At 38.8% G+C, this 26,894-nt stretch overlaps 1 protein-coding gene across 1 annotated transcript in view; it reads right to left on the bottom strand.

Moving 5' to 3' along the window:
• LAMA4 (laminin subunit alpha 4) overlaps positions 1 to 26,894 on the bottom strand; it is a 98,545-nt gene that overhangs the window by 24,092 nt on the left and 47,559 nt on the right. The window contains exons 9-23 of the mRNA XM_009092869.4: positions 24,229 to 24,340; positions 22,107 to 22,274; positions 21,163 to 21,356; positions 19,735 to 19,851; positions 18,043 to 18,191; positions 15,921 to 16,062; positions 14,759 to 14,855; positions 13,861 to 13,977; positions 13,056 to 13,241; positions 8,276 to 8,415; positions 6,924 to 7,097; positions 5,772 to 5,914; positions 5,265 to 5,427; positions 3,061 to 3,194; positions 1,738 to 1,909 (exon numbers count right to left, since the gene is read on the bottom strand). Of these exons, the coding sequence (XP_009091117.2) occupies positions 1,738 to 1,909; positions 3,061 to 3,194; positions 5,265 to 5,427; positions 5,772 to 5,914; positions 6,924 to 7,097; positions 8,276 to 8,415; positions 13,056 to 13,241; positions 13,861 to 13,977; positions 14,759 to 14,855; positions 15,921 to 16,062; positions 18,043 to 18,191; positions 19,735 to 19,851; positions 21,163 to 21,356; positions 22,107 to 22,274; positions 24,229 to 24,340 (2,208 nt within the window). The remainder of the gene's footprint in view (positions 1 to 1,737; positions 1,910 to 3,060; positions 3,195 to 5,264; positions 5,428 to 5,771; positions 5,915 to 6,923; positions 7,098 to 8,275; positions 8,416 to 13,055; positions 13,242 to 13,860; positions 13,978 to 14,758; positions 14,856 to 15,920; positions 16,063 to 18,042; positions 18,192 to 19,734; positions 19,852 to 21,162; positions 21,357 to 22,106; positions 22,275 to 24,228; positions 24,341 to 26,894) is intronic.

The raw sequence follows: 26,894 nt of genomic DNA, 5'->3' as shown, positions 1-26,894 counted from the left end.
AACACACCTATTCACTGTTGAAATAATACCACACACCCTAAATGAAAGATATTATACTGGTCAAAGCAATGTTGTGCTCAAATGGCTGTGTCTGCATTAGCAGGTTCTATCACAATGTCTGTAATCACTCAGGATTTTGTCTTATCACAGCCCCAATCAGCACCGATGTATTTACTTAAATTGTAGCAATAGCTAGAGTGTATATACTGTGTATTTGGTTTCTAGAATTCCTGACGGCTCCTACTTCATGATTCAGTTTCTGAACTGTGGCTGGGTGACCTAAATTTTATAAACAGGGGCTGTGCTTTAGAAAATCTTTAGGGAGTGCTTGAAATGAAGATCTGCACCCTAGAATTAGTCTTGTTCCAAAACTAAACATAAAGAGACAGAAACAAAATTTACAGCAAATGTGCATCTGGATTAATGCTTTCACTGTTTTGTCTTCTCTCCTAGTGTTCATGGCCAATGGGGAACAATAATTCTCAAATCACTACTGCAGGCTAAGAACTGCTGTCTTTGACATGAATGAGTCCACCTTCAGAAGTCACTTAAAGCAGTAAGAGTAGGTTTTAATCTAGCACTTTTAAATGAAACTGCAGCTTGGGTTTGTTCTGAACAGCATGAGCTTGAAAACAAAACAAGGGTTACATTAAGAATATTTATGAGCTGTCTTTTCAGTATTGAATAATGGACCACCTTACATAGACTTTCTAAAAGTGCTTGTGAGCAGGCAAGGTCTCCCACAGCTGATATGCAACTTGATTGCAGTTTACAAATACAAAATGCATACATCCATACATCTCCAAGAAATGTCTAGGTGCTTTTGATTTGAAGAAAAATAAGTGCTCTGCAATAAGTGCTCTGCAACTTTTAACAGTAGCTGCTTAGTGAAAACCTCCTAAGAAGGAGGTGGTATATGATATGAAGGTTAGTGGTAGCATGCTATGCTGCAGAGCAAAGTGCTTCCCACGACCCTCCTCTGGAAGTTACTCTAAAGGCAAACACTAGAGACTAGCTCTTCTAATAAGAGTGGATTTTTTTTTCTAAATGCTTAAAGCAATGTTACATGTAGGTGTCTACACAAGTGTCTGTCTGTGGATTGCATCTGCATAGAGTGTCTTCTGTGACTTTTCTGGGCTGTAATCCTGACTTTGATGTGGAAATGCCCAAAGACCAAAAAAAAAACCAAAAAACCCCATGTTTGGACTCTTACAGAGATTGCATCACTCTCACACTTCAGAAAAGCTCCTGACATTCAGACCAAGCCTTTTTATTTGGACTGCTTTCTATTTTCAGTAACTTAAATATTTAACTCTAGTACACCCTGAGGCACAGTTATAAAGTGGCAGCTACCATGAGGTGGCTCCTTTTTGGGAGTTACTTCACAGAAATTTCCAATAGCTTTGATTGAGCACTTGCATTTAAATAATGGCACAACAACTGGGTTTAACTGGAGTCCTTCTTGAAGTATCATCATGAGGATATGACCAGTTTGAAGTCCTGACTGTCTCTGGATAAAAGCAGAGTCCAACTCAGAGCCTTGGCTTCCTGAGGCCTTTGCAGAGCAAGTTCCAGTTCCCTCCTAATGAATACATGCAGAAGACAAACACAAAGTATTTCCTCTTTCCAGAAGTTAAATGTGAGGACATAAACATTTTGGATTTTCCAAGATATTCTAGATACTGGGGAACTTGTGTTGCCAATGGATCAAGGGTACTAGCAGGACTTGGTACTCACCCCATTAATCATCAGCAGGATCAATCCATTGTCTGTAGGCGTTCGAACTTCGATGTCAAATCGAGTCACCTGGCTGAATTTTCCCCTTCTCTCAATGTTTCTGGCCAAGGCATAGCCAGAGCCATCAAAGAAATAGCTCACAGCCCGGCTCTGAGTGAAAGCCAACTTATCTCTAGGGAAAAAGCAAGCAGGGAAGGATTAGTTGGCATATACCCATTTTAATTTAGGGGAACCTAAATGCCTTTACATATTTTATTGAAATAATTGTTCTGAACTTCTGTTCTGTCTGGCAGTAGTGAGACTGGTGACTTCCTTGCAATTTTTTTCCTGAGAAATAATGTGTAGCTTTGAAGGTGCATCTAACTCCATCATTACATCGGGCTATTATCCTGTGCTATATGTAGAGGACAGGAAAATTCTTTGCTCATCCTTGTAAAGTGACAGGCCCACAGCACTTCCTCATTATAAGGTGCACAGATATGTCTATTAAGAGCTCTCCCAGTTTGTGCAGAAATCCATTTGAATTCTCCAAGAACTTTAGCTGACTCTGGTATGCTCTGTTCTGAAGAGCAGCAGCTTGCACTCCCTGTGGGAATGGTATGGGAAGCTCATTTTGTCTATCCCAATACTTCCTGCATTTCTTCCCAGTGCATGCTGTAAATTACTCTCCTTTTGCTTTCCAGGGACAGGTTCTGCTGTTGCTGCCTGTAGTGTGAGCAAAATGCCTGCTGTGTCTGTGCTGCAGCTGATGTTCACTTCTACTTTCAGAGCTGCATTTCCCAGTTTGTGAAAGCCTCATCTAAGGAATATCTGTGGTGGCTTTAAGTGCATGGCAAGAGAAAAGTTTTGTATAAGCCTTCCTAGCTGTGGGTGGGACTTCCCTCAAGGATATCTGGCCTCGTGAACCTGGCTGGTTGTGGCTGTATCACTTGGAGCAATATGATTTGAGTCAGGAGAAGCTCTGTCCTAGGCAAGCAGTGGGGTAAGGAAGGAGCCTGGAACAAAGCCCAGCTAATGTGGCACTGTCCTTTATGAAGACATGAACAAGATTGTGAGATAACTAGTGGAGACAGCAGGAAAATCATAGAATATCTCATACTACAAGGGACTCATAAGGAGTCCAACTTCCATACATACATATATTTATAAATAAATATATAAAAATTAAACTTGTCGATGCAATTAGGAGCTAAGAGCCACCAACTTCCTTCTGGGACAACTCAATACCACCTTCATTTTTCTAATCTGGAGCAGGAACGAGCCCTCAGGACCGGCGCTTGCAAGAAACGGGAGCGGCAGAGCGAGGATGGGACTGTCCCCTACCTGGCACAAGGTGGCGATGTGGTGGTGTCGATGTTATAGACGTGCTTGAAGTTGTACAGGCTGATCACATCGTCGTTCAGGGTAGCCAGCTCCAGGCAGCCGATGAAGCCAGGTAGGTTTAGGCTAGGAGGGAGCTGTGCAGAGGACGAGGAAGAGTTAAAAGGAGAAATGTGGCTCTTTTTAGTCCGGTGTATGTGCCTGGGATCAGTTTTGTCCCTGTGCAATTTGTGTTTTCAAATGAAAAGGTTGATACTGCTGAGAATAGTCTTCACAGTCCTTAGCCTGATAAGGCCTTTGGGCTGTAGGTAAAAAGGGAGCACATAAATGCTCTCACAGTGAGAGTATTAGGCCGGGTAGGGCAATTGCAAACAAAAACTTCTTTGGCAGTTTTGGTGAGAGCATGCTTGGAAACAGGGAAAAAGGCTAAGGTTTGACTAATTACAGAGCTTACTCAATGTCTTTGAATAACTCAGTGGATATTTCATATCTAATGCATAGGTATCCTTCACAGCCAGAAAAATAACTCCATACCATAATTAAAGAGAGAGAAATGAGAGAGCTCTTTAAACCCAGGAGACAGGGATTCAAAATCTGTGCCAGTGGGTAATCCTCAGTAGGTATTATTTTGAACAGCTAGCAGGATGTAGAGAATTCTTCTTTTAACAAAGGTCACTGCAAATGGAATTTAAACAGCCACACTGGTGAGGGGGAAAATACAAAAGAATAAAGCTAACAGACCTAGACCATTTTTTAAATATTAAAATATTTTGCCTTGAAGAACAGGTGTGATAATAATAAAACCTCTTGTACTTCAGAGTTTGATCACTGTGAGTAGCTTTTCATTGTCTTCTCATTATTTCAATTTTCTTATGATACAATAGTAATGGTAATACATCAATGCAGAATATAAGTAGCTGTAAAAGAAAATTGCATTCTTATCTGCAGCACAGATACATTTGGTAAATGATCATGCTTTCTTTTTTTCCTTTGTTTCTTCTAGTCTTTGAAATTATGTTAAGCATGGGAGTTTCTAGTGGTTAAGTGGTGCATTTCATATTTGCAAAGTATGTAACAGGAAAGCAAAAAGCTTTTAACAAATCAGACTCTATGTTAATAAATAAAAGTGTGAGGTGTGTTTTTCTAAGGGGGAAGGGACCAATATGCCTATCAAATAATACCATGCATCCTTTTCTTCCTATTTCCCTTTCCACTTCACTCTCCTCTTTTCTTTTTCCTCTGCTATGCTCTGGAACAGACTTGAAGGGTTCATTTGCTGGATTTTTGTATGTGCATGGGTGCATGAAACTGTTATTCAGTGTTCAGTCCTATTCCCAGGCAGTTTGCACCCAGGGCTCAGTAACCCAAAATTCCTGCCATGGCATGTGTCTAGTAGTCATAACAATGCCAAGCTCAGGAATGCCTAAGTGTATTGAGCTACTCTTTCTTTGTTTTTATGTTTTTAGGAGAGCTGCTTGTGGATCAGTATTTGGATCTTTTTAGAACCCACTACAGTTAGCTTAAAGAATTTAGGATTCTCGAAAGTCTTTCTAGGTGTTTTTATTCAGCCATGCAATTTTCACAGCCAAGATCATTCATAGCAATTTTCAAATTCCAAAAGAGGAGCTGGTATGTTCACAGAAGCAGGTAAGTGAGGTGCTAATTTATGCTGACTATTAGGAACTAGACTGATGTGTTACTGTCTCACACAGGTCTTCAGACATATTTTGCACAAGCAACTTTTCATGCTGTTATAAGTCTGGATTTAAATCAGTGAAAATTTAAATTCAAACAAATGACTATATTGCTCTTTTCTCGCAACATCCTAATATTAGCAATACATTTTTGTGACAGTTGTAAAAGAGAAATTCTAATTACCAAGAACTCATTAGCATTGAAAAATAGTGGTAGCCTCAGAGTTAGGTTGGACTAATAGGCCTTTGTTTATGCATGCTATTTAACAGCTAGCAAGCCTTGCTTTTAGTACTTTCCAGGAAACCTGAAAAGCAGCTCACAGACACCTGATTATCATGCTTGTATGACAAAATATGCCAGGCAAAACTTCTTCACCATGGCTAAAAGATAGAGTTCTAAGATGATAAAAGACTAAATGAGGGCTTTATCTACCATTTCTGTGTTTAAATGGAAGTCCAGCAAGGTTAGTTTGCACAATTTAATTTTGAATACAGAATATTTATTTGACCAACCTTGAAGCCTGGAGGCACTCCACCAACATAGAAAACTGCATTTTCAGGTTCCAAATTAAGAAGGGAGCCAGGACCAAGAACCTCTCCCTTTTTGATGAATTTTTCTTCAGCTGTGCTGCTAAGACTGGGCACAGTTAAAAACATTTTGCCGTGTCTTCCGATCCTGCAGAAAAGAATTGTAAGAGAAGAGAATTTCATGTTGGCCAGACTTACAAAAGAGCAAACAAGCCTCAAACTCAGGAGGTAACTGAAAACAGGAAGGGTTTTATTTCCTTAAAGAAGACTAGTAATCAGGAGGTAAAAAAAGGGAGGGACCACAGACCCTATCTCTTCCTCCTTGTGGCTCCTTGGGTCTTGGCTCTTCAAAAGCAGGAAGAACTTCCATTTATTTCAGTAGGAGTAGAACCAGGCAGTGAAAATTCCTGATCAGCAGTTCTGACACAGCCTTTTCTGCTTGTTTTTTCCATTAACTGTTTGATTTTGGGGACATACACATTATCACTTTACCTCTCAATTTTGATGATGCTGAAGTAAGAAGGCCAGGTGCTGACTGGCTTGGCATCCAGAGGTATCTCCACGTCTTGGCCCCCCAGATTATAAATGTACACAAGGTTGTCATTTTTAATTGCAAGCCCAATGTAATGTTTTGCCTAAAACACCAATGGAGAGGGATGTTAGAGATAAAACATTGAAAGAGATTTAATGCAGGATATAAGTAAAGGTAAGCTTTGATAAGCTGAACGACACCTTTAAATATTACTGAAAGCTATTTAAATAGAAACAAAGCCTTTACTCTCTAATTGGTTGCTTTCATCGCATAAAACTGAACAGAAAAAAAGTCTCTGATATTTTACTTTATATCCGTTTTGACTGAGGTAAATTCAAGGTCATGAGATCTCTGCTGACCATGAATTAGTCATTTTCAATGAGAAGCTGTTCATCATTATTTAGTATGCAGTGCCATGTGCAGGAAATAGTCTAAAGCCTAAGTATTATGCTGTAATTAAATATTCTGCCAAGAGGCCTTTCACTTGATTTATATTCAGTAGACATTCTTTTTAGGAAAGCTTAAAAATGAAAGCCTGGCTCTTGACCTTCTCAAGTAATAGGTTACCAGAATGATACCTGGCTTGTGAGTTGTGATTTTTTTTTATTTTTCACAACCACAGTTTAGAGAACAGTTATTTCAAAGTAGTGATTGAGAGTGTACACAGTGTACAACAGCAGCACAAGCCTCAGATAAAGAAGTCTGCTTATCTTGTGGGCCTGTGACCTCAGAGATTTGGAATTGACACTGATTAAAGCATATCTCCCAGAAGCCAGGCAGGTGACATTAACTGCTTCAGAGCACCTTGGTATTGGCAGAGAAGATAGCAAGTGTGGCTCTCAGCAGTGAGAATCAAAGCAGTACACTGCCAGGCAGTCTAATTTGCTTTTTAGAGAGAATCCTTCATTGTTTGGGGGACAAGTCTCAAGGTCAGGGGTCTCAGGAACCCTCGCTCTTTGCTTGTCACAAAATCAATGATGGTCATAGAATAGACAACTTTAGTTCTGAAAAAAAAAGAAACAGTGAGAGGAAAAACTGAGGGCAAGTAAATTTCAAACTGATTTAATTAAAAAAAAAAAAATGTATAAGAGCTAACTGGGCTATTCTCTTACATTTTTGTTTCCAAGGTACAGAATGAATCTGTCTGGAGAGGCTGCCAGTTGTGGGTTGTCTTTGTGGAGCTTTATGTACAAGCTCATGGAAGTGAAAGATTTCAGTTCTTCCACGTTGATCTTTGGATTGACTTCAACAGCTGATTGGCCTTCAAACATCATAGAGACTTGGACCTGCAGTTGCAAACGGGCAAAGAGAGACTCATGTTGTTGCCTGGGGTCATTACTTAAGGTAAGCGTGTAACAATACTGTGCCAGCAGCCTTGCTTACTGCAAGAGTGGAGTTGGCACCTATATATTGGCATGCAAATTGTATGTTTGCAACAATCTTTCCTGAAAGACACAGTAAAGATTATGAAGAAAGTTATCTTAAAATTGATTAATGAACTCTGCTTAAGCATATTCATAAAGTAAATTACATTTCAGTGGGTGATAGATGTGTGCTTAGTTGAATCAGGGCTACATTACTATGTATGCCACATAATGAAATTCTTACACAGCTATAAAACTTCTGCCCATAATTTATTTCTTTGCTTTGGGACTAGTACAACTATTTTCTGTCCATGAGTAATCCTGTTATATCATTGAATCTACAGTGATATTTATGAGATGCTAGAAAAAAATTGTAAAACTGTTCATTTTAGTTCAAAATGCTTTCAACATAACTGAAGTAATGTTTTCAAGTTTAAACACAGTATACTTGAATCACAAAATACATTTTAAAGAACATTCAAGCACTGCACATCAACTGATTTTTCCAAGTTATATTCCAGCACTGTGAACATGGAATAGTGCACTGAATTTTTTATTTCTCTGAAAGATTTCAAATATATTTGACCTTGGTTTTCTTGCTAGAAAGAAAACCCTCATTATTTATGTATGGTAATGAAAGTGTTTTTTCTCTATTAAATATGTGTGAGCCAAGGATTCTCTTACCCTGTAGAAAATTAATTCAAAATAAAGGAAAAAAAATGCTGTAATCTCAAAAAAGCTTACATTAAATTGCTGCAATTATTACTCCTGGTAATTAGCTTTGTAGGTAATTTGCCTACAAATTATAGGTAATTAGGTTTTGTTGTTCTGGCCATCTTATACATTGTGCCTAAACCTTTTTTTGTCAAGTTGCTACTGCAGTAACAATAGTCTACCATGAATACTATGATAATGTCAAAGGCTTGCAAATAGTAACTGTAAAGATTTTAATGACGTCCAATGTGCTTTGTTCATCCAGTTTTAGGGAGGTGACAATGTTCAGGTTTGTGCTTCTAGCATAGCCCAAGAAAATGGAGGTTATAGTAAGATTTGATTATTAGCACTATTAACCAAAAGTCCCAAAAGCCCAAAAGTTTTACCTTGCTTGCTACACTCCTGGTTTGAGCAATTAACTCTCTGATCCGCTGAATGCTGGAAGAAATATTGTTTGCTGGTGCCTTCTGTTCTACTCTGCGCATTTTGTCCAGGAGTTGAGGGAAAACTTCTGTAAGTTTCTTCACTGCAGTTAGAAAAGAAGAGACAGATTTTTTTTCCTCTTTAAAGACTGGAATATTTCAGGAATATTCCACCCTATCCTCTTAGCTTAGCTTAGCTCACCTGTCTCCTTCTGCTTTCTGACCAAGTCATAATCATGACGTGTGAGATGCAATGATTTCAGAAAGGGTAGTGATTTCTAAGAATCTGGTATTGCTAAAGGTTTTGGAAATAAGTTTGCACAAAGGGCACTATGTTTTCTTAGGACTCATAGGTAATACTGTGGTGTGTTACCTCTGTAATACTTTCCTCAAGGAACTCTGCAAACATTAATAGTTTTAACCTTTTAGTTTTCCTTCAAGACAAATGAACGTTAAGCCTAATTTTACATCTATGACAACTGGAGCAGAAGGATTATTTGTTCAGCATCTCACTGGATATCTGTGGCTGACCTGGGAACTGCATCCAAGAGTTATGGTTCATGAACTCTTCAGATTCACTGTAGGGGAGATGTATAGGCTGCTTTCAGCTACGCGTGACTCCCAGAGGTCATCACCCAGACAGCAGCAGTGGCTGCACAGGAGATGTGTTTGCTTGTGCCTCACAGTCCACTCTCATGGCAGAAACACTGCCAATTTCATGCTGTGGTATGCAACAATAGAAGGCCTTAGATGATGATGATGATGATGATGATGCATGTGCACCTAAACTGTGCTTAGTAGCTGCCCCAAGCCTTGTGATTGGTAACCTCGTTAACTTTCCTGCCTGCTTCTGCCAGGGGTCATGAATTAGAGTTCTGGACCTTTGGCCTTTCACTGCTGTGTCCTCTGGTGGCACATGTGCAAATGTCATTGTTATCAAAGGGAAATGCAGGGGCTCTGTCCTGTTCAAAGTCAGAGATGTCCTTTCCCCGGAAGATAAGCAGAAAAATTATGAAGAAGGAAAAATAACTACCCTTAATTAATAATCCAGTTTTATCACATCAGATTCCAATGACATGCTGCCCTTTGAAGGATATTTACACATCACATCATTTTTCATCTTTAATTAAATGTAGGTACAAGAAGCTGAGTATAATGAAATGGGATTTTAGCTGAAAGCTACGTGCATATAAGAAAGATCCAGCATTCCGAGTTAATTTTAATGACATGGATTCACTGTAAAGGTTAAGACCAGATTTGTAGGGTTTAAAGTTATATTTTAGGGGTTGTCAACTTACATCCACCTGCTCTTGTGTTCTTCCCATTGTATTTTTACCTTTTTCTGAGACTCACAGAAGGGCTTGTGGTGGAAGGGACCTTAAAGATCCCCTATTTCCAACCCCCCTGCTGTGGGCAGGGACACTTTGCACTGAACCACATTGCACATTTGTCAGTCCTGTGCTGTCTCTGCTTGGCTGTTTTCATTTGTGTTTTACTCTCCAAGTTCAGTCTAGGAGTGGGCCATGTAGGACTTTAGACCCCCACTTTTTTTCCATTTAGTCCTGAAAGGCCTGATGTAGTAGGACTTAGTAATCAGCTGTTCTATATAAAGCTTACTGTACATTAAAATATCATGATTTTAACGAATCCTCAAAGAATTACAGTAAATTTTGGTGATCCCAAAATGTATTGAATTTTCTACTTAAAAAATCCCAACAAAACCCAAATCAACTTATAGAAAGTTTTCTTTACCTTTTTCCATTTTTAAGGCAAAAATACTGCAATCTCAGAAAATGATTTTGCAAATTGCTTTTTTATTTTTAATAATCTGCAACTGAATTGGAATTGTGTTTGATTCACTGGCTTCACTGTTTGAAATTTGATATATTAAACTTGAAATGCTACTATAAAATGTAAGCACAAAACTAACATCTGTAACTACTAGAAATATTGTGAAATCTCAGTATAAATCTCTTCCTCTTGTCCTTTATAATGACATTCTTCAACACAGAAGAACATTGATTTAGATTTTTGTCTTTGAGATGAAGGTGAGAGTAGAAAAGAAAACTAGTCTTATGCAGTGATAAAATATAAAAAAAAATAGAATGGAAATTTTCAAGGAAGAAATGCCCTGACTGCAACCTTCCAGACGCTTTCCCCTTTTACTTTCTCCTTCCCAAACTGTCTGCCACCCTCTCTGCAGAAGCCCATCAGTTCCCTGCACAATATCAAGATGGACTGTTCTCAGACAAACTGCACAGCCAAGATATGCTCTCACTCTTCTAAACACCAAGTGCAAGCTTTATTCAAGGGCAGTGCAGACATGCCAGCTTAGAGGCTTCAGCTGCTCTGGTACAGTTATTGGCATGAGGATCGGGTGTTTTGGTGTTCCAGGCACCTGTCTGAACATTTGTTGTGACTTTCCTTTGGACTTTTGTGGCCATTCCTCCTGTCAGATCGACCTCTCTTGGCAGGAGACACAGCTGATCTGGGAATGCTCCCCCATGCCTGCCATGTCAACATTGTCTTCCTGGGCTGTGAATCACAGTCACATCTGTCTGGAGCACTACCTGTGCCAACCTCCTGTGTGGCACTGATCTCTCTTCTCAGCTACTTCCACCTGATCTTTCTGGCAAAAACATCTCATCGTACCTTTAAACAAACAAATCAAATGACTTCAGAGCAAAAATTCCATGGGAAAGCTTCCTCCACAAATGTACTAAGGCACACTTTGCTGTAGATTGGATATCAGCATCTCTCCAACAGTTAGTTTGTGGTCAGCATGCCCTCCAGGAGCTCAGATAGGAACAAATATTTTCAAGGTGACTCCTGACCTGCAAACACACCCTCACAGACACTTTTTCCAGGCACATCACATAGGAGCTGTTCTTGTTCCTTTTTGGGAACATAACCAAGGGAGAGCTGGCCATTTTAACTCTGTTCACTCTTACAGAGCACCTCAAATGCTTCTGGAAATATTTTCTCCAGTACAAGAGCTAGTATGAGCAGATTTTTTTGAATCCTGTATGTCTGAGAGCATTTTGAGCATGAAGAGCCAAATGCAGTCTGTGTTGCTGCTCTACCCACTAAGCTGGCAAGGGAAAATGTTAAATGTAAATCAAGTGTAAAGGTGAATAAAAACAGCCTCATGTGTAAGTTACAGCACACGGTTTCTCTTGGAAGTTTTTCATCATACCATTCCCTCTTGGGAGGCCAATCATATCCACATTTGCATTATTTTACATGGTAATTAGAGCCCACAGCCTAAACTACTCTGTGGTGATCAAAAACATTTTACAGCAATGCAATCCAATCCAAGTGCTGTTATATTAAGTACACTCTTATGGAGCTCTGTGCAGTGACTAGCAGTGAGCTTACCCATTCCCAGAGGGACAAGTTCACTGTTTCCTTTTGATGAAAAGCTCAGGGAAATCTGAGCTTCCTCCAGTTCTGGAGCCAGAAATTGGGATATTGAATAGCACTGAATTTCTTCTTGTATAGGGAACCACTTCTATACCAGTTCTTGGGAGCACTCAACCAAAAATGCTAGGGGTAAGGATCTTATGGATCATGGAATTCTGAAAATAACATGACTCTTGGGATTCCCCAGCTGAGAGGGAAGACTGTGACTTTGGAACACTAGAAACAATGTTGGGTTTGGTGCTCATTACACCTTTTGCAGTAAAATGACACTTGGGATGCAAATTTCCTGACAGGAGAAAGAATTTAGGGCAGTAGATCTGAGATTCAGACTTTCTGGAGACAGAGTCAATGAGGTTATGGAATTTCTCGGGGCACTTTTAGGAGGCTGGGCACCACTGAACAGGTCTGAAAATGATGGTATCATCAAAAGTGTGAAGGAAATTACTTGTTCTGGACTTCCAACCTCCCTAGCCATGAATTTCTTAGGATTAGTGAGCCTCCTGAACAGAGTCAAGAATACATGGAGTAAGAAATAGTGGTGCTGTAATCAGCTTTTTATTCCAAGTATTTTAATTTCTATATTGATTATTTTATTCCCCAATTATTCTTTTCCTTTTTTCTACATTTCCTTTTTCCTTCATTCTACACTTCATTTCAGCTTAATCTTCATGTCTCTTTTTCTACTCTTCCCTATAATCTTCATTTTAATTTTGTAGGCTACCTTAGCTTTTGTTTTTGTCTTTTTATTTGCCTTAAATTTTCATAATAAAAAATAATAATAAAAGTGGAATTAATGTGATGTTTACAAGCATCTCCAGAAATCACTCTGCTTAAATATTTTATTTCCTCCTTTATCCTCTTTGACCCCTTTGTTTAGACTGCAAGCTCATCAAGTGAGGGACCATTTCTTCTCCATGTTTGCACTCCTGAAAACAAAAGTGCTCTGTTTTCAAATGCTTCTCAATGTTAAAAAGCAAACAAATAAAAAAACCCTAAATCACCAGCCATAATAGCAAGAAGTGTTTAAACCAGCTGTTTACCATTCAGTGTGACCTTGGTACCCTGATAAAAACGAACTAGTATTCAGTAAGTCTTTAGCACTTAAGTGTTTAAATAATTTTTGGAAGTCACTGAGGATCCAGCATTCTCAAAATATAGTCAAGACCTAGACAACTGCTAATTTTTGAAAATTTTCCTGGAGACAAAATGCTAGAAGATTATATGCAATGAATATGCAATGTAAACAATTCATAAAACCTGTCATTGCAGTGATTTCCTGACTTTTTAACACTGAGGAATGGCAAACTTCAGGTCACCCTACCTGCATCCCCAGCTGAATGCACAGCACTGTCATATGCCTCTGAATTGTGCTGGAAGTCTTGCAGGTTTTGGGACCACAGCCTCACGTTCTCATCCATGGGGGTTGTAGCCTGTGTTACTGTTGTGGTAGCACTTACAGCCTCTGCAGTCTTCAGCTGAGCTTGCTCCAAACGCTCTCTGGCCTCCACTACAGAACAAATAGGGAAGGATAGGAAATGAACTCTTTCAAATATTTGAGTGCGTTGTGTGTCCCATCCCACCCCACCTTCTGTCTCCCCCTTCCCTTCTCTCTTCTTCCCTCCAGTTTATATACACTGAGCATGATGTTGTATGGAATGGAATAGTCTTTTGTCAGTTGGGGTCAGCTGCCCTGGCTGTGCTCCTTCTTAGCTTCCCATGAATCCCCAGTCTCTTCACCAGCATGAAAAGCAGAAAAGGCTTTGCTTCTGGGTAAGCCCTGCTCAGTAGCAACAAAAACATCTCTGTATTATCAACTCTGCGTCCAACAAAAATCCAAAACACAGCTCCATGCTAGCCACTGTGAAGAAAATTAACTCTACCACAGCCAAGACCAGCACAAGGTTCAAGAAGAATGTTAAAAATTTCAGTGACAAAACACTTAATTTAATTCTGAAAGTGTTAAAGCTGGATATTTGATATCTAGGTCTAGAAGTTTCAGCCAAACTCTTCTAAGTGCCCACAGTGATGAACTCTTAGTAGCAACTTCACATCCGCGTTCAAAGATAAAAATGTGCTCTTGAATGTGTGAAGATAAAGCATCACAAACATGAAGTTCCTCTTCCAACCTGTCTCTGCTGACTGCATTTTTGCGATGGCTCTCATCAGCTGGCTCCGCAGGGCGTTCATTCTGGCAAAAGTGCCATTGACTTGCCAGCTGGTGTCTGCAATGCTGTAACCTCTGCCTGTGGGGACAAAAGGGAGGTACAGCTGAGGGGCGTCCAAGTGGCATCTGAAAAGGTAAATTCAGTCCTGGGGAGGTATGTCCTTAGGCATTTACTGTGCCATGGACAGTATACCATGGCCTCTTTTAATTTAGGATGTACTTGCACTCCTGACTTTACATAATTACAAGTAAAAACCAGCCTGCAGCACCTCTGCTTGCCACAGGGTGTCTTCCAAAAACCTGGAGAGCTGCGTTGCAGTCAGTATTCTTTGTCCTTGCTTTACCAGAAGAGCTGAGAATAGCTGCAACTGGCACACAGACTAGTCTCAAATTGTCCTCAAAATTTTAAAGAGTAATTCTGTAATTCTAGATCTTTCTTTCATTTACAGTGAAGGAAGGCCAAACTACTTTAACATTTATTATTACCCTCCACTGGTGAAATCCAGCTTTCTGAATATTTAAGCTGCTGTGATTTGATTTTAATTGAACTACTTAACTGAGTATGTTTACCAGTGAACAGTGGTTTGCAGGTTCACATATTAAAACGGTAGTTGTATCGTAAATGGACTTTTCATGAATGAAATAAACTATCAGTGTCTAGTGGGATGACAAAACATGAGTTACTCAAATTGTGGCCATGGCCATTTCAAGTACTTTGCGTGGTAAATTCAATCAACAACCTATTCTGTTGCAGCAGTAATTCTGCTTAGTGATGTACTTCTGAAATTTATTTCAATGTACTTTTGTTTATTTTTAATGGCTATAAGCTGATTGGGAAAGGAGAAAGGATGTATATTTACTGTCATGTGCTGTCCGTTGTAGCTGCATGGCTCGGATGAGAAGTTCTTCACTTTTACCTTTATGGTAAATGACCTGAGTATCAATTCCAACTGCAGCCTACAAGCATGTTCCAAAAAAGAAAGTCAGAATAACCTTTATAAAATATTCCACTTTATTGTGATTAATTGTGGACAATATTTTACCTGCATATAAATGCAACTGCAAAGTCATTGCAGTTTCATTTGCTTTGCTAACATTTAAGATTGGCAGTTGGATTAGAAAAAAGTCTGAAAAGCAAAATTTTCTGTTTTAAGAAAGTTTAGAGAAATGTATGGTTTTCCAAACAACAGTACTGAGTAACAAAGATGGAGAAAATCCTCGTAATTTATCAGCTTTAGTTTAGTAAACATGACTAGGTGCTGCATGTTATTTAGTCACTGTGACTGTTCATTTCTACTGTCATCTCAGATAGGTGATTAATGCTTTCACTTCATGGGAAGCTGCCTTGCAGTCTGCAGCAGTATGCTGGAAACAGAGGGCTGGACTTGAAATCCCTCAGCCCTCTGGGGTTCAGACCCCTTTAATCTACCCAAATCTTCTTGCTATCCCACTAATAAACTGCTGGTAAATAACATGTATACAGGTTCTTAACCACAGGCATACAAAAAGTATGCCTGTAGTTGTAGAAAGTATTTTTGAACACTAAGGCCAGAGAAAAAATTAGTCTCCCACTCCTTACACTGAGTGTAAGGAGTGGGCTTTGTCCCATTTCAGTCTGATTTTCTATGAGATGCAGTAAGTAATGTCTTGACCACATTTCCTGCCACATGGCGCTAAGTGAAGCAGGACTCAAGCACTAAATGCCAGCTCAGGTTCCTGCAGGAATAGGGACTTGTCTGTAATTTCACAGAAATGTCTCAATGTGAGTGACAACACAGAGCAGCATCACCCTATGGGACAGGGACAGAAGAACCTCTTGTGTCTTTTTAAATACCAGGGGACTTCAGACTGGAAGAATAATTAACTAGATGGGATTTAATTCAGGAAATAATAAAGGAAAAAATTGTGCAGTGAGAAGTTCAATACTGCCAGTAAAGATAAATTTGTTTCTTCTTTACACTTAGGTGCCTGAAGTCTCTGAAACAATGTAAAGTATAAGCTGGGATTATGAAAATTACTTACATCCTTGACTCGGTTTGTTGTGTTCAGTGCCAGCAATGCAACTTCATTGGCTTCTTCAATATAACCAGCAATGTTTTCATACACGTTTGAAGCATTGATTGCCCTTTGTACCAAACCATTTGAATCAACACCATACAAATTCCTGTTAAAGAGAGAGCAAAAGGTGAAAGAAACCAAGCTGAATCAAAGTAGCTTCTGACTACATAATCACACACATAAATGTACTTGGCCTAACTGGTATTCTCTTCATTGTGTTTGACCAATCTGAAGTAGGGGAAAACTGTGTGGATAGAGGAGTCTTCCCTGCCACTTACCTCTGAGAATTTTGCCCTTAACATTTATGTGAGCAGCAACAAATAACTACTCAGCTTTTACTTTCCATTTTTTTTTTTCTAGATTAGATATTCCATAAATTAACAGAATGACAAGTCTACCAGTAATCCTTCTTTAGGAATAATTCCGTCCATGAATGGAAAGACCTATGTGTTCCAGTGACCAGGATAGCTGTGTCACTGTCCTGTCTGTATTTTCCAAAGGTAAGTGGGAAAAGGGGGAGAATCAGACAAAGAACTACCCCTAGCCATGAGAATTTGCAGGAAGTTAGACTCAAAGAAACCTTTGATGGCATGGTTTTGATCTGTGTATTAGGTGATAACTGGTCTTCAGGGGAGATTCCAAACAGAAGATAGTTCAGTGCTCAACATTCCTCTGTTAACAATTTTGAATAGATATTATTTTTTAATGTTCTGGTGATAAGCAGATTTCAAAGTATATTTTAGAAATTGATTCTAAATATAGGTGTATTAGCACACGTGTGCATTCACTTCAAAGTGTTTGCACACAGAGAGATTATTAAATTTCCAGATTCAGCATTATTGCAAGAATTTTCTGCTTAAGTCCCTTAAGGCAAAACAATAAACTCTATCAAATAAAAGCCTAACCGGCTAATAAAGCAAACCTATAAAACCAAGATGTTTTGAAGACAGGCTAAATGTTTTAAAGGATTAAAGTTTCACTGCAGGACAATCTTCTCAACAAACAATGGAGTCAGCATTATTCCATCTGGCTATTTTGCAATTATTTTGTTTGCTTTTTGTGAAATTCCTAATGTGTTCGACTTGGTAATAATTTTTAAATGATTTTGGTAAGGGAGGAAGGGTAGTTATATGGGGTATTTTAATTCAAGTTAGTCTGCTGTCCCTAGTTAGCTGATCTCAGACCGAACATGTTGTTTGGGTTTTATGTTTCTGTAGTTTGTGTGTCATTATAGAATAGTTTCAGATGTCAGCTTTATACAATTGCATAAAAGAAGAACCATCTGTTATTTTTTTTCTCTATTTTAATCTCCTATCTAGGGCATACGAATATTAAGAAACAACTGGTATTTAGATAATATACTTGAAGAGTAGTTGTAAGCTTATCTTCCAAAAGCATATGCCTATGATATTACTTAAGGTAGAATTTGGTGACATATTTTATTTAAGGATTCATTTACATCAGTGATTTTTTCATGGATAGCCCCAACTGCAAAAAAAAAAAAAAATCATTAAATTTGCCTAGAAGTGATTTTTTTAGTAAATTGATGCAATGTTCATGCATTTAGTATCTTCCAGCAAAATTGAAAGACTTACAATATTTTTTTGATGTTATTGTGAGCCAGTTTCATCGGGACAGAACCTACTAACCATCAGAACTGCTCCATCTGTAAAACTGTTATTGGAATAAAATGATCTCAAACCTCATTTTGTGCCCTGTAAGACTAAACATTGTTTTAATGTAAATGAACTTACTGACATGAGCAGTTTCTGCAGACCCCATTTAATCTTGCTTGTATTATTTTACTTTTCACCAATCCACCTTTCCTATTTTGCTATAGGAAGAGGAGAACATGCACAGTTAGACTAGAAAGAATGCAAGATATATACTTGTTCTTTAAAAAGTTCCCTAGATTTTGCCTTGCTCAACTTCAGCTGTTCTCTGTGGACCATGGCAAGTCCTTCTACACAAGACTTAACACCGATTTGTTCAGTGCCTATTCATTGTCACTGTGCTTCTGCTTGTCTTTTTAGCCATTCAGTAAATGGCTCTTGCATTAACAGAATCTGCTGAAGTTAAATTTTACCCATCCAGCTCATCAGCAAGTCTTCTTAGGTTTTGTGCATGATGCATAGCCTTTTCTACCAGTTCATCATCAAACAGGGACAGGTTGGCTATTTTTTCTTGCAGTTCCTTTTTTGCTCCGTCTATTTCTGCGTAGAACCCCGATGCATTCTGAACAAAACAGGGAAGGGAGGAAAGAAGATAAAAGTTGTAAAAATCAAGTCTGTATTTTGATTATTATTTACCCTTTATGTTGTTACAATGTTCCTTGATTTCTGGTATAGTTGTTTTATTTTACATCTTTCAAAGAAAAAGGGGAAAGATCTAATAGTGAATGCAAGTATGGAGGCAAATACAGGAAGATAAAAATCAGCAAAAATTCCAGAAATCACTTAAGAGGACATTGGAGAGAGACACATAAGATAAAAAAGAAAGGTGGTAAAAGTCTTGGTCCTGAATTGTGCCAATGACAAGTCTTTTAGAGTGAAGTCCCCTTTCTGCCTTCTTGCACAGAGAGATTCCTCATGCTAAGACACCTTGGATTACTCTAATTTGCAAATCAGTCCACCTAAATACTACCTATGCATCTATAGGTAAGGAGAAGTGGAATCCCCTTGCCTTAGCCATGGTTCTTCCTTTTATGAAGTACTTGTTGGAAGACCAAAGGCTGCATTCACCTTCTCTCCAGTACACAAGCTCGCCAATGTGTTTGAAGATTAGAAATGTGGCAATGTGATTATAAATACAAAATACATGAAAAAGCATGAAACTGAGAGAGGGGAAAAGGATGAATGGGTGAAATGTGAAAATACTTGTTGCTGATAAGGATGGACAATGTATGATTGCACCTCCTTTCCTGCAGTGTGAACATCCTCAATGGGGAACCCAAAATGATAAACGGCAGCAATTTGTTTTGCACAAAACAACAGAGAAAAACCCCAACGCACTGCTTGAACACAGGGATGGTTGCAAAGTTGTCATTCTGTTTTCTCAAATTATTTTTTTCAAAGAAAAATTAATGACTTTTCATAAATGCTTTTGTGTCAAAAAGTGGGCAACTGTAACCAAAATGAATGCTTGTGGAAGATTTTATTTTTTCTTCAGTTATTTCAAAATTTTAAAATAAGTCATGAAGAAAGAAAGCAGCTTTGGTAAATATTTTAGTTATCAAATTCCTAGTTTTATTTTCTTTATCTTCTCAAAGAAAATCTAAACCCCAAAAATTTTTACAAATTTCCTTCAGCACCATGTCTGATTCAAAACACTGGATAGCAGTTCCAGAAAAAGATTTCTATATGACAATCTGTTTCTAGATGTTTGACACAGTGCCTGGTTCCAATGCTGGTATCTGGGATCTTTAGGGTTCTTCCATGCTCACTCCTAGGCACTAGGAAAGGAATTTAGCATATAATGCAATCTTTTACCAGAACATCTTTTGGCAGCTGCCTAAAATGAAATAATTGAGAACTCTACAGCATAATCTTTCATTATGCTTTGCCTACAGCAACGTGTCCTTATATTAGAATTATTTTTTTTTAGGCAATAAATTGTAATAACAGAGCTTTTCATTCAAGAAAACCATTTACTTTTTCAGGGAATATTAACTAGTGTTTCACTGAAGCAGTATAAAGAAGGAGAGTTTTTCCATTAGTGATCTAAACATTATTTTGAAAAATCAAGACTTATCATTTAAACAAGCCACTGAGGCACTTACCTTTATTACTTCACTTAACTCAGAACTGACCCTTTGTGGCCCTTCCAAAGTAGTTGTGGCACTGAGCAGAATGCTGTTCACTTCATTCATTTGCTCTTTTGTCTTCTCGTGTTGTTTCTAAAAAGAAAGCTCAAAACATAAATCATATCCAATTCCATTTGTGCTTTGATGTGTTAATAATTTTTGTTAAATGTGCTGGAGTTAATAAAAAGATAGTGGTGAGCTAAATAGTTTTAAACTAATAGATTTAAGAAGTCTGATTTTCCAAGACAAGTCTAATTGCTACATGTTATGATGTGAATTACTTTTTGTTTGTTTCTTTTGTAAAAGAAATGTTGGATGATTTAAAAAAAATATTAATTTTATTTTGTGTTACAGTCTAAGAAGCTATTGGAATGAAGCACTATTCAGTGCACAGCAGAGACAAATTAAAAATGGATTTTTCATAGTCATCTGGAGACTATATTTTTCTGGAGTTTTTTTAAATCTGCACTACAGATATCTCTTTTTCTTGCCAGTAGTAAAATTGTTCTCTTTGTAATTTTTTTCCTTGCGGAAAAAATAAATGAGAAATTTTAGGTGGGATATTCTGGTTTTGAATTCCTTAAAAGAAATTTTGAAAACAAGGAAAGAATCACAGAGCTGCTCTGAAGAGAAGGAGACAGGTCACCTCTGAGCTCTCTTCCAGAGTGGAAGCTTTACTTTGTTCAAAACCCTGAAATTGTTCATTTGGACAGGACACAGGGGAAAACTATTGGAGCCTTATAGCTCAGCTAGCAAGTTCACCTAGCTAGTAGGGAACCCAATTTCAAGGTACCTGCTGTGGAGCTGTTAGACAATGGATTTGGTCTTGAAGATTCAAGGGCAACTGTCAACTCCTCTTGAAAAAGTGGGGATGCATTTTGTTTAAAGTGATTTAGAGGAAGTTTGAATCAGACAGTATGGATGCACTCAGTCCAGGGCACAAATGCAGCACAGAGTCTTTACAAGTAATTGTTTTCTTAGAATAGAATTAGCTGTGTGAACATGAGGCCCTCCCACATTATAAGTCAGGACAAAATTGGATGAAGTAATCCCACCACAATATTTGTAGGAGCCATGCTACCTGAAATTTCAAGCTTCTTGAGTTTTACTGTAACATGCCTTTCTAGTCTAGCCATAAATATCCATCTCTTCCTCGGTCTGATGAGGCATGACCTGCCAAAACTTCTCATTTATTGTCACTCCACAAATAGATAATAGTACCTTGCATTTCTACAAGCTGTTTCTTAGAACTGAAGAGTCAAACTCATCCTGCTGAGTGCTCCAAGAAATTCTTTTTTGGTGTGGTGATTCCCGAATCTAAATTGTGTGCAATCTACTGTTTTAAGCAGTGGCAGAGGTGGAGTGTTCACAGTCAACACTTATGATAAATGTGGTGCACAGTACCTCCTGCCTTTGGAGCCTGGCTGTGTTTTCCCTGTTTATATCCTCTGCTTGTGTAACATAGTCAAGCGCCTCTCCTAAAGCCTCCTCCAGGTCTGACAGCTTCACATCCTGTTCGCTGAGCTGCTCCAGCACATCAGCTACCAGGGACCTGGTGTCGTTGTGCTTCTCGTGAAATGCTTCAATTTGCTGTAGCACTGGGAGACAAACAGGAGGCCAATAAATCCAAAGCTTGCATTTCTGACAGAATGTACCTACACAGCAATTTCTTTGCTGTTACTCAGGAGACAGTAAAACACATTTTGTAAAGCTCACTTGAGGGATTATATAACTAGATTTTAATTTTCTTTTCTCTTTTGAGAAGGAAAGATACCTGTCATTTTACTATTTCATTTTAATCCTATTACTTCCCCCTCTGAAATATATTTAATTAAAAGAAACTAGGTCTGTCTTTGCCTGCTTTTCATTTGCTTTTCATTGTTAAACCTAGGCAGCCTGTTCTGGAGAAGACAGTCTTTATGCCTCGTGTTCTGACTCATGTTCACTAAGCTGTGAGAATTAGGCTGCCACTTTTTCCCATGCTAGCAGCTTTTCTCTCTCTGCTGGTGTTTGCTGTCCCCATAGCAGAGCTGGCAGGGGGGATGGTGTTCACATGAGCATGCCAGCCCTGCCATGAACCTTCCTAAGCAGCTGTTGTTGAGGTGCTGCTGTGCACAGGCACACACAGACACACAGACCTTTTCCTCCCTATTCTGCTGTGAGGAGCATCAATCACCAGCAGGGACTTGGGCAGGAATTTGGGAGCAGCAGCATCTCCAGCCCATGAGCTGGTGCTTGCCAAGTGCCTGCTGGTCCTCCACAGGGCTCAGCAGTACACCCAGAGCTGCCCAACACCTGCCAGCTGGGCATCAGCACATGGCTGAAAGGAAAATTGACTTAAAACTCACACTCCTCTGCTGCATTTTCTTCCTCATTTGCAAGTTGCCTCTGATTAGTGAAAGGCTTTCGGCGTTTGATCTCCTTCAGCATCTCCTCAGCCATGCTCCGCTTCTGGGCAATTTCTTCAGGGCTCAGCTCTTGTTGAATTGCATAGTATTTTGACTTGCTGCTGATTTCTAGGGGGAAAAGGGAACAGATGGTCGATTCAGTATGGCTACAGAGAAATAAATACTGTGGACTACTTTTACTTTTGTGAATTGTGATGATACTGATGGCAAAACAAAGTTTTAATTGTCTTCAACTCCACAGTAGGTAATTATTATGTTTTATCCAAACTTAACATTAAACCTGTAAATAATTCACTCTTTCTGTCACATGTGGACGTCTCAACAGAAGAAGATGGGATTAAGCAGACGTGAGTTGTGTGCATTATTTGGCTTGACATTTCTTATAGACTGGGATATTAATATTATTTTGGATTCTGTGGCACGTAACAGGCTGGAGCTTTCATCTAGGACCACGGCTTTTAAGTGCTGCTGTTTATAAAATAATAACAATGCTAAGGAGACTGAAGTAACCTCATTTTCCATCTGCAGAAGTTTGAGGTGCCCTAAGGAGGTAACATATGGCTTCTGGCCTGCTGCTGCCTAGCTGGTTTGGAGATAGATGCTATTTCAAGGTTTTGGTCTCAATCCAAAAAACATTGTTGTATCCCTGCAACTGAAATTGAGTTTACCCATTCCCAGAGTAATCATTACAAAGTTTACTCACTTCTCACTCCCTGGCCTTGAATAACAATCACCTCCTCTTCTATGTCCTGTGATGTGTGTGCCTTTGGCTAGTGCTTATCACTACCTTTGTGGGTAAACAAAGTTGGCAAAACCAGCATTATTCTTACGGAAGATTTTTATAAAAAATAGGTGTGTAATTGTGGCACCACAGATTCTTTGGCAGAGTGTCTGTATGCCTGCTCTTGCTGGGCCCTGAGCTCATTAGTGAAGCTTTAAATGCTCATACTGAGCAGAAACTGATGAAGACCATGGATTTCTTTTTCCTTATGCTGGTACATGTGTGTGTGCACATAGGTGATGCAACTGCAGAAGAACAGTTTTGAGCATGGTGGAAATAATTTTCACCTACTTATTTCCAACTGTTTTCATTCTATTCACTGCCATGGATGTTTTTTCTTCTATAACAGCTTAACATGATTGTGCAATTTGTGTGCCAAATTAGATGCATATCTGCCTTATGTGGTTCCTGTCCTGCTCCAAAGCAATTCATGATACAAAAGGATGATCCACAGACATCAATCATGATTGATAGTGACACACAGCGAGGCTCATGCTGACACTTTGACTCACAAATTGTAGAAATAAAATGTGATAGATGGCCAGATAGTCAATGCTTTTTTGGCATCAGAGGTGTAAAAAGACAGTACAAATAAAACATACTATATGGTCTTAGCCTGGCTCTTTTTTGTGATGGGACATATTAATGATATGTTTCCTGAGAGAAAGTAATGGAACACCCGTGGAGGTAAGGATAAGCAAGGATTACAGTTGGTATGTAACCACCCTTCCTTACACAAGCTGCCAGATGGCTTGCAATAACTGCCAAGATAGAACTACAGGTCTATTAATCAAATATTTTCAATTGGAAAAAGGCTATTTAACCTCAGCTACCAGTCAGTATTTCTGTTCTGGTGCCACATACAGCTTTTGCCTACTGTTGGCTTTGCTGAAGACTGGGGGAAATCTGTTCTGCAGCAGGATGGAGACTTTCATGTCTCAGGCGTACAGGATGGTTTTGAGTACATTGATTTCATTGCTTTCTGCAGGTACTGAAGAAGAGGCTGCAGTTGGTTAAATCTCATTTTTATATTTCAGGATGATAATGGTATGTCATAGATATTCCAGATGAAGATGATTACCTCTGACTAGGAAATCTTTTTTGAGTGCAGTTGTGCTTGTGAGGGTGTTCACTGTTGCCATAAATTACATATTGTCCTATATATCAGAGGATTTTCCTTTGATATATAGGACAGTAAAAGTTCTTGATGATCCATTAATACATGAAGGTTTCATTAATACATTCTTGACACCGAGATGAAGCAGGAATGAATCTATTTACCTTCAATGTTATCTCTTATATCATTGAGCTGCTGCACAAGCTGGGAAGCACGGTTGTTGATCTCCGTGGTTTCCTTCTGTACCAGGCGGCCTTTGCTGGATGCTTCATTTCCCTATGAATAAACCATGAGAGGTAAACATTAGATTTCTTTTCAGATGTGAGGATAAGCAGTATAAACACACATTTTTCTTTCTCCTGGTGAGCATGTGGAAGTCCTTTTATCATATAAAATAGTATTTAAAGGTGTTCAAAGTGGAGATATGTCTTGTCAGTGTTTTCAGAATTGCAGAGTGAGAGATTAAATCCTGTCTCATATTTATCCATCATTTGCTGCAATAAAATTTTCATAAATTATGTACAGTTGTAAAACTTTATCTACCAAGTCTCCTGAGGCATTCAGTGGGGCTGGCTCATTTTGTTGCTGGGTATGGCATTTCCTGAGGAAGCAAATAGAATGAGGAAAAAGGTATCAAGCTCCCAACTCTTTTTAGACCTGTGTCTCCCTCAAGTGAGGTCTCCAGCTCTGCAACTTGTTAAAGAAAAGAAAAAGCCCAAGCATTGAAAATACTCTGAAGAGCACAGACACAGTCCCATACTGCATTCTGGTGGGGGCTGCACTCTGCATTGTATTCCCTTACTTAGGGTTTGTGGAGGCCCCAGGTGGCATTTGAAGGCAGGGCCAGGGTGGGCAGCACCACTAATAGGGATGGGAATAATGATAAAACAAATTGTAAGGGTTACAAGACTGATAAAACAAGTATAAGGGTTAGTAGAAACGTTCCTAGTTCCCATCTTCCTCATATTCAGGCTATGTGCCGTTTTACTCAAAAACTCATCCCATGCAGACTTTGGGAGTTACAGGTAGTTACAGGAGTTGTATTTAGCAGAAGGATTTGCCTACAGTTGGTCCATTCACCCTGCCTTTGTGGTTTAGATCAGAATCTGCAGCAACCCTTCCCCCAGATGTAGGGACATGCACATAAAATGCTCGGAACAGAAAATGCTGGGCGTCTCTGCAAAACCCAGTCAAGCCCTAGCACCCATTTTCCATAAATGTACCCTGAAATAGCAAAGAGCTCAATATATTCAGAGTTACTATTGTGGTCTTCCACTGTCAGAGTCTGGGGTCATTATTTCCCTGCCTTACAAGCAACCACAAGTATTGATGTGGAACTAGCATTAGAAGTAACCAGGGAGAAAAGACCAGAGGAAACGCTGAATTTATTTGCTCAGGGACAGTAAAACTGAGGAATGAGGAAAGAAATCCTTAGATAGTACTGAAATGTTATTTGCTGTAATACTGCAAATGAAATGTTATTATCCAAACTCACTAAATATTCATAGAAAACCAAATGCCTTAATCAGTCTGCCCACCAGCTACAGAGAGGGACACTGAGGCATGTGAGCTCAGACAGATATTCACAGGCATGGAGCTGAGTGTGAGTTGGTTTAATCAAACTCTCTTGAACATAGGCATAGCCCATATAAATCTTATGTGCCCTTTCTTCTAAGTAAGTGTTGATTAAAAACACACAAACCTAAATTTTCTTTTCCACTTTCCTTTGTGTTGCTTTTTTGCCCCCTACCTGCTCCTGCATTTGAATTTTAGTTTAAGGTATAATTTAAATTTGTCTTGTGAAGGAATTGGTAAAGTGAATATAAGGTCTGGCACTTTGCAATAAGCATGAAATATAATCTAGTTGTATGGCAGCTGTGGCTATCTTTGATAATAACATAGAGTGATGTATTTTACTAATATATGTATACTGCAGCAACAGAAAGATGTTTAATATTATCCTTTTTAAATAGAGGATAAGCAATTTTGAACCCTATTTCTTCTCTTAACATATATCATATCAGTATTCTTCTAGGATGCGATAAAAGTGTTGTGGGAGATGAGAGCTGATAACCTGAATTTTACAGCCTGGCAGCTGGATGTGGATGCAACATTTATGATTATAATTGTATTAAAAATATCTTGAGCGCTGGTCAAGCTCCCATCTCAGTGGGTACATTAAAAATCTTTTAAACTGGCCATTTTGAAGTATATTTTGAAATGTCCAATCAGGACTAATTTAATTTTAAGAGAGCACACATGTAAAATAGATATAGTAAAAACGCTCCCAAAATCAATGTGCATTAGTTTAGTGTTGGTTACTTCACTTAATTAGAAATTAAAATGTGAATGAGAAAGGCAACATGTCTATCCCAGATCAAACATGTTGTGTAGGGGGTAGGTGGGAACTCAGATTGTGAGGGGAAGATTTTTGTGACTGGTGACAAACCTCCAACCACACTTAACACGCTTTTTACCTCCTTCCATTTCTGTGAAGAAGATTTGATAATTAATTTATGCTTTTAATTCATATTTAAAGCAGAAAGTTACAAAATAGGAATAGAAATAGTAGGTTCTTCCAGCTGTCAGGCCACATCCACTCTTGTTTGGTGAACCTAAAGTGTCAGAGTAGATGTTAAATATTTTTTTATGAAGAGGAACTGGAACAGGTTTCCTAGAGAGATGGTTGATGTCTGTCAGGATCTAAGAGGCATTTGAAAAAGGCCCTTAATAGGATGCTTTGACTTTTGGTAGGTCCTGTATTCCTCAGACAGTTGGACCAGATGATCATTTTAGGTCCCTTCCAAGTGGGACTGTTCTGTACTCGTCT

Source organism: Serinus canaria, chromosome 3 (assembly GCF_022539315.1).
Source record: "Serinus canaria isolate serCan28SL12 chromosome 3, serCan2020, whole genome shotgun sequence".
Taxonomy (NCBI): Eukaryota; Metazoa; Chordata; class Aves; order Passeriformes; family Fringillidae; genus Serinus; species Serinus canaria.
Note: the sequence above shows the minus strand (reverse complement) of the source record. Positions and strands in the feature narration are given on the sequence as shown.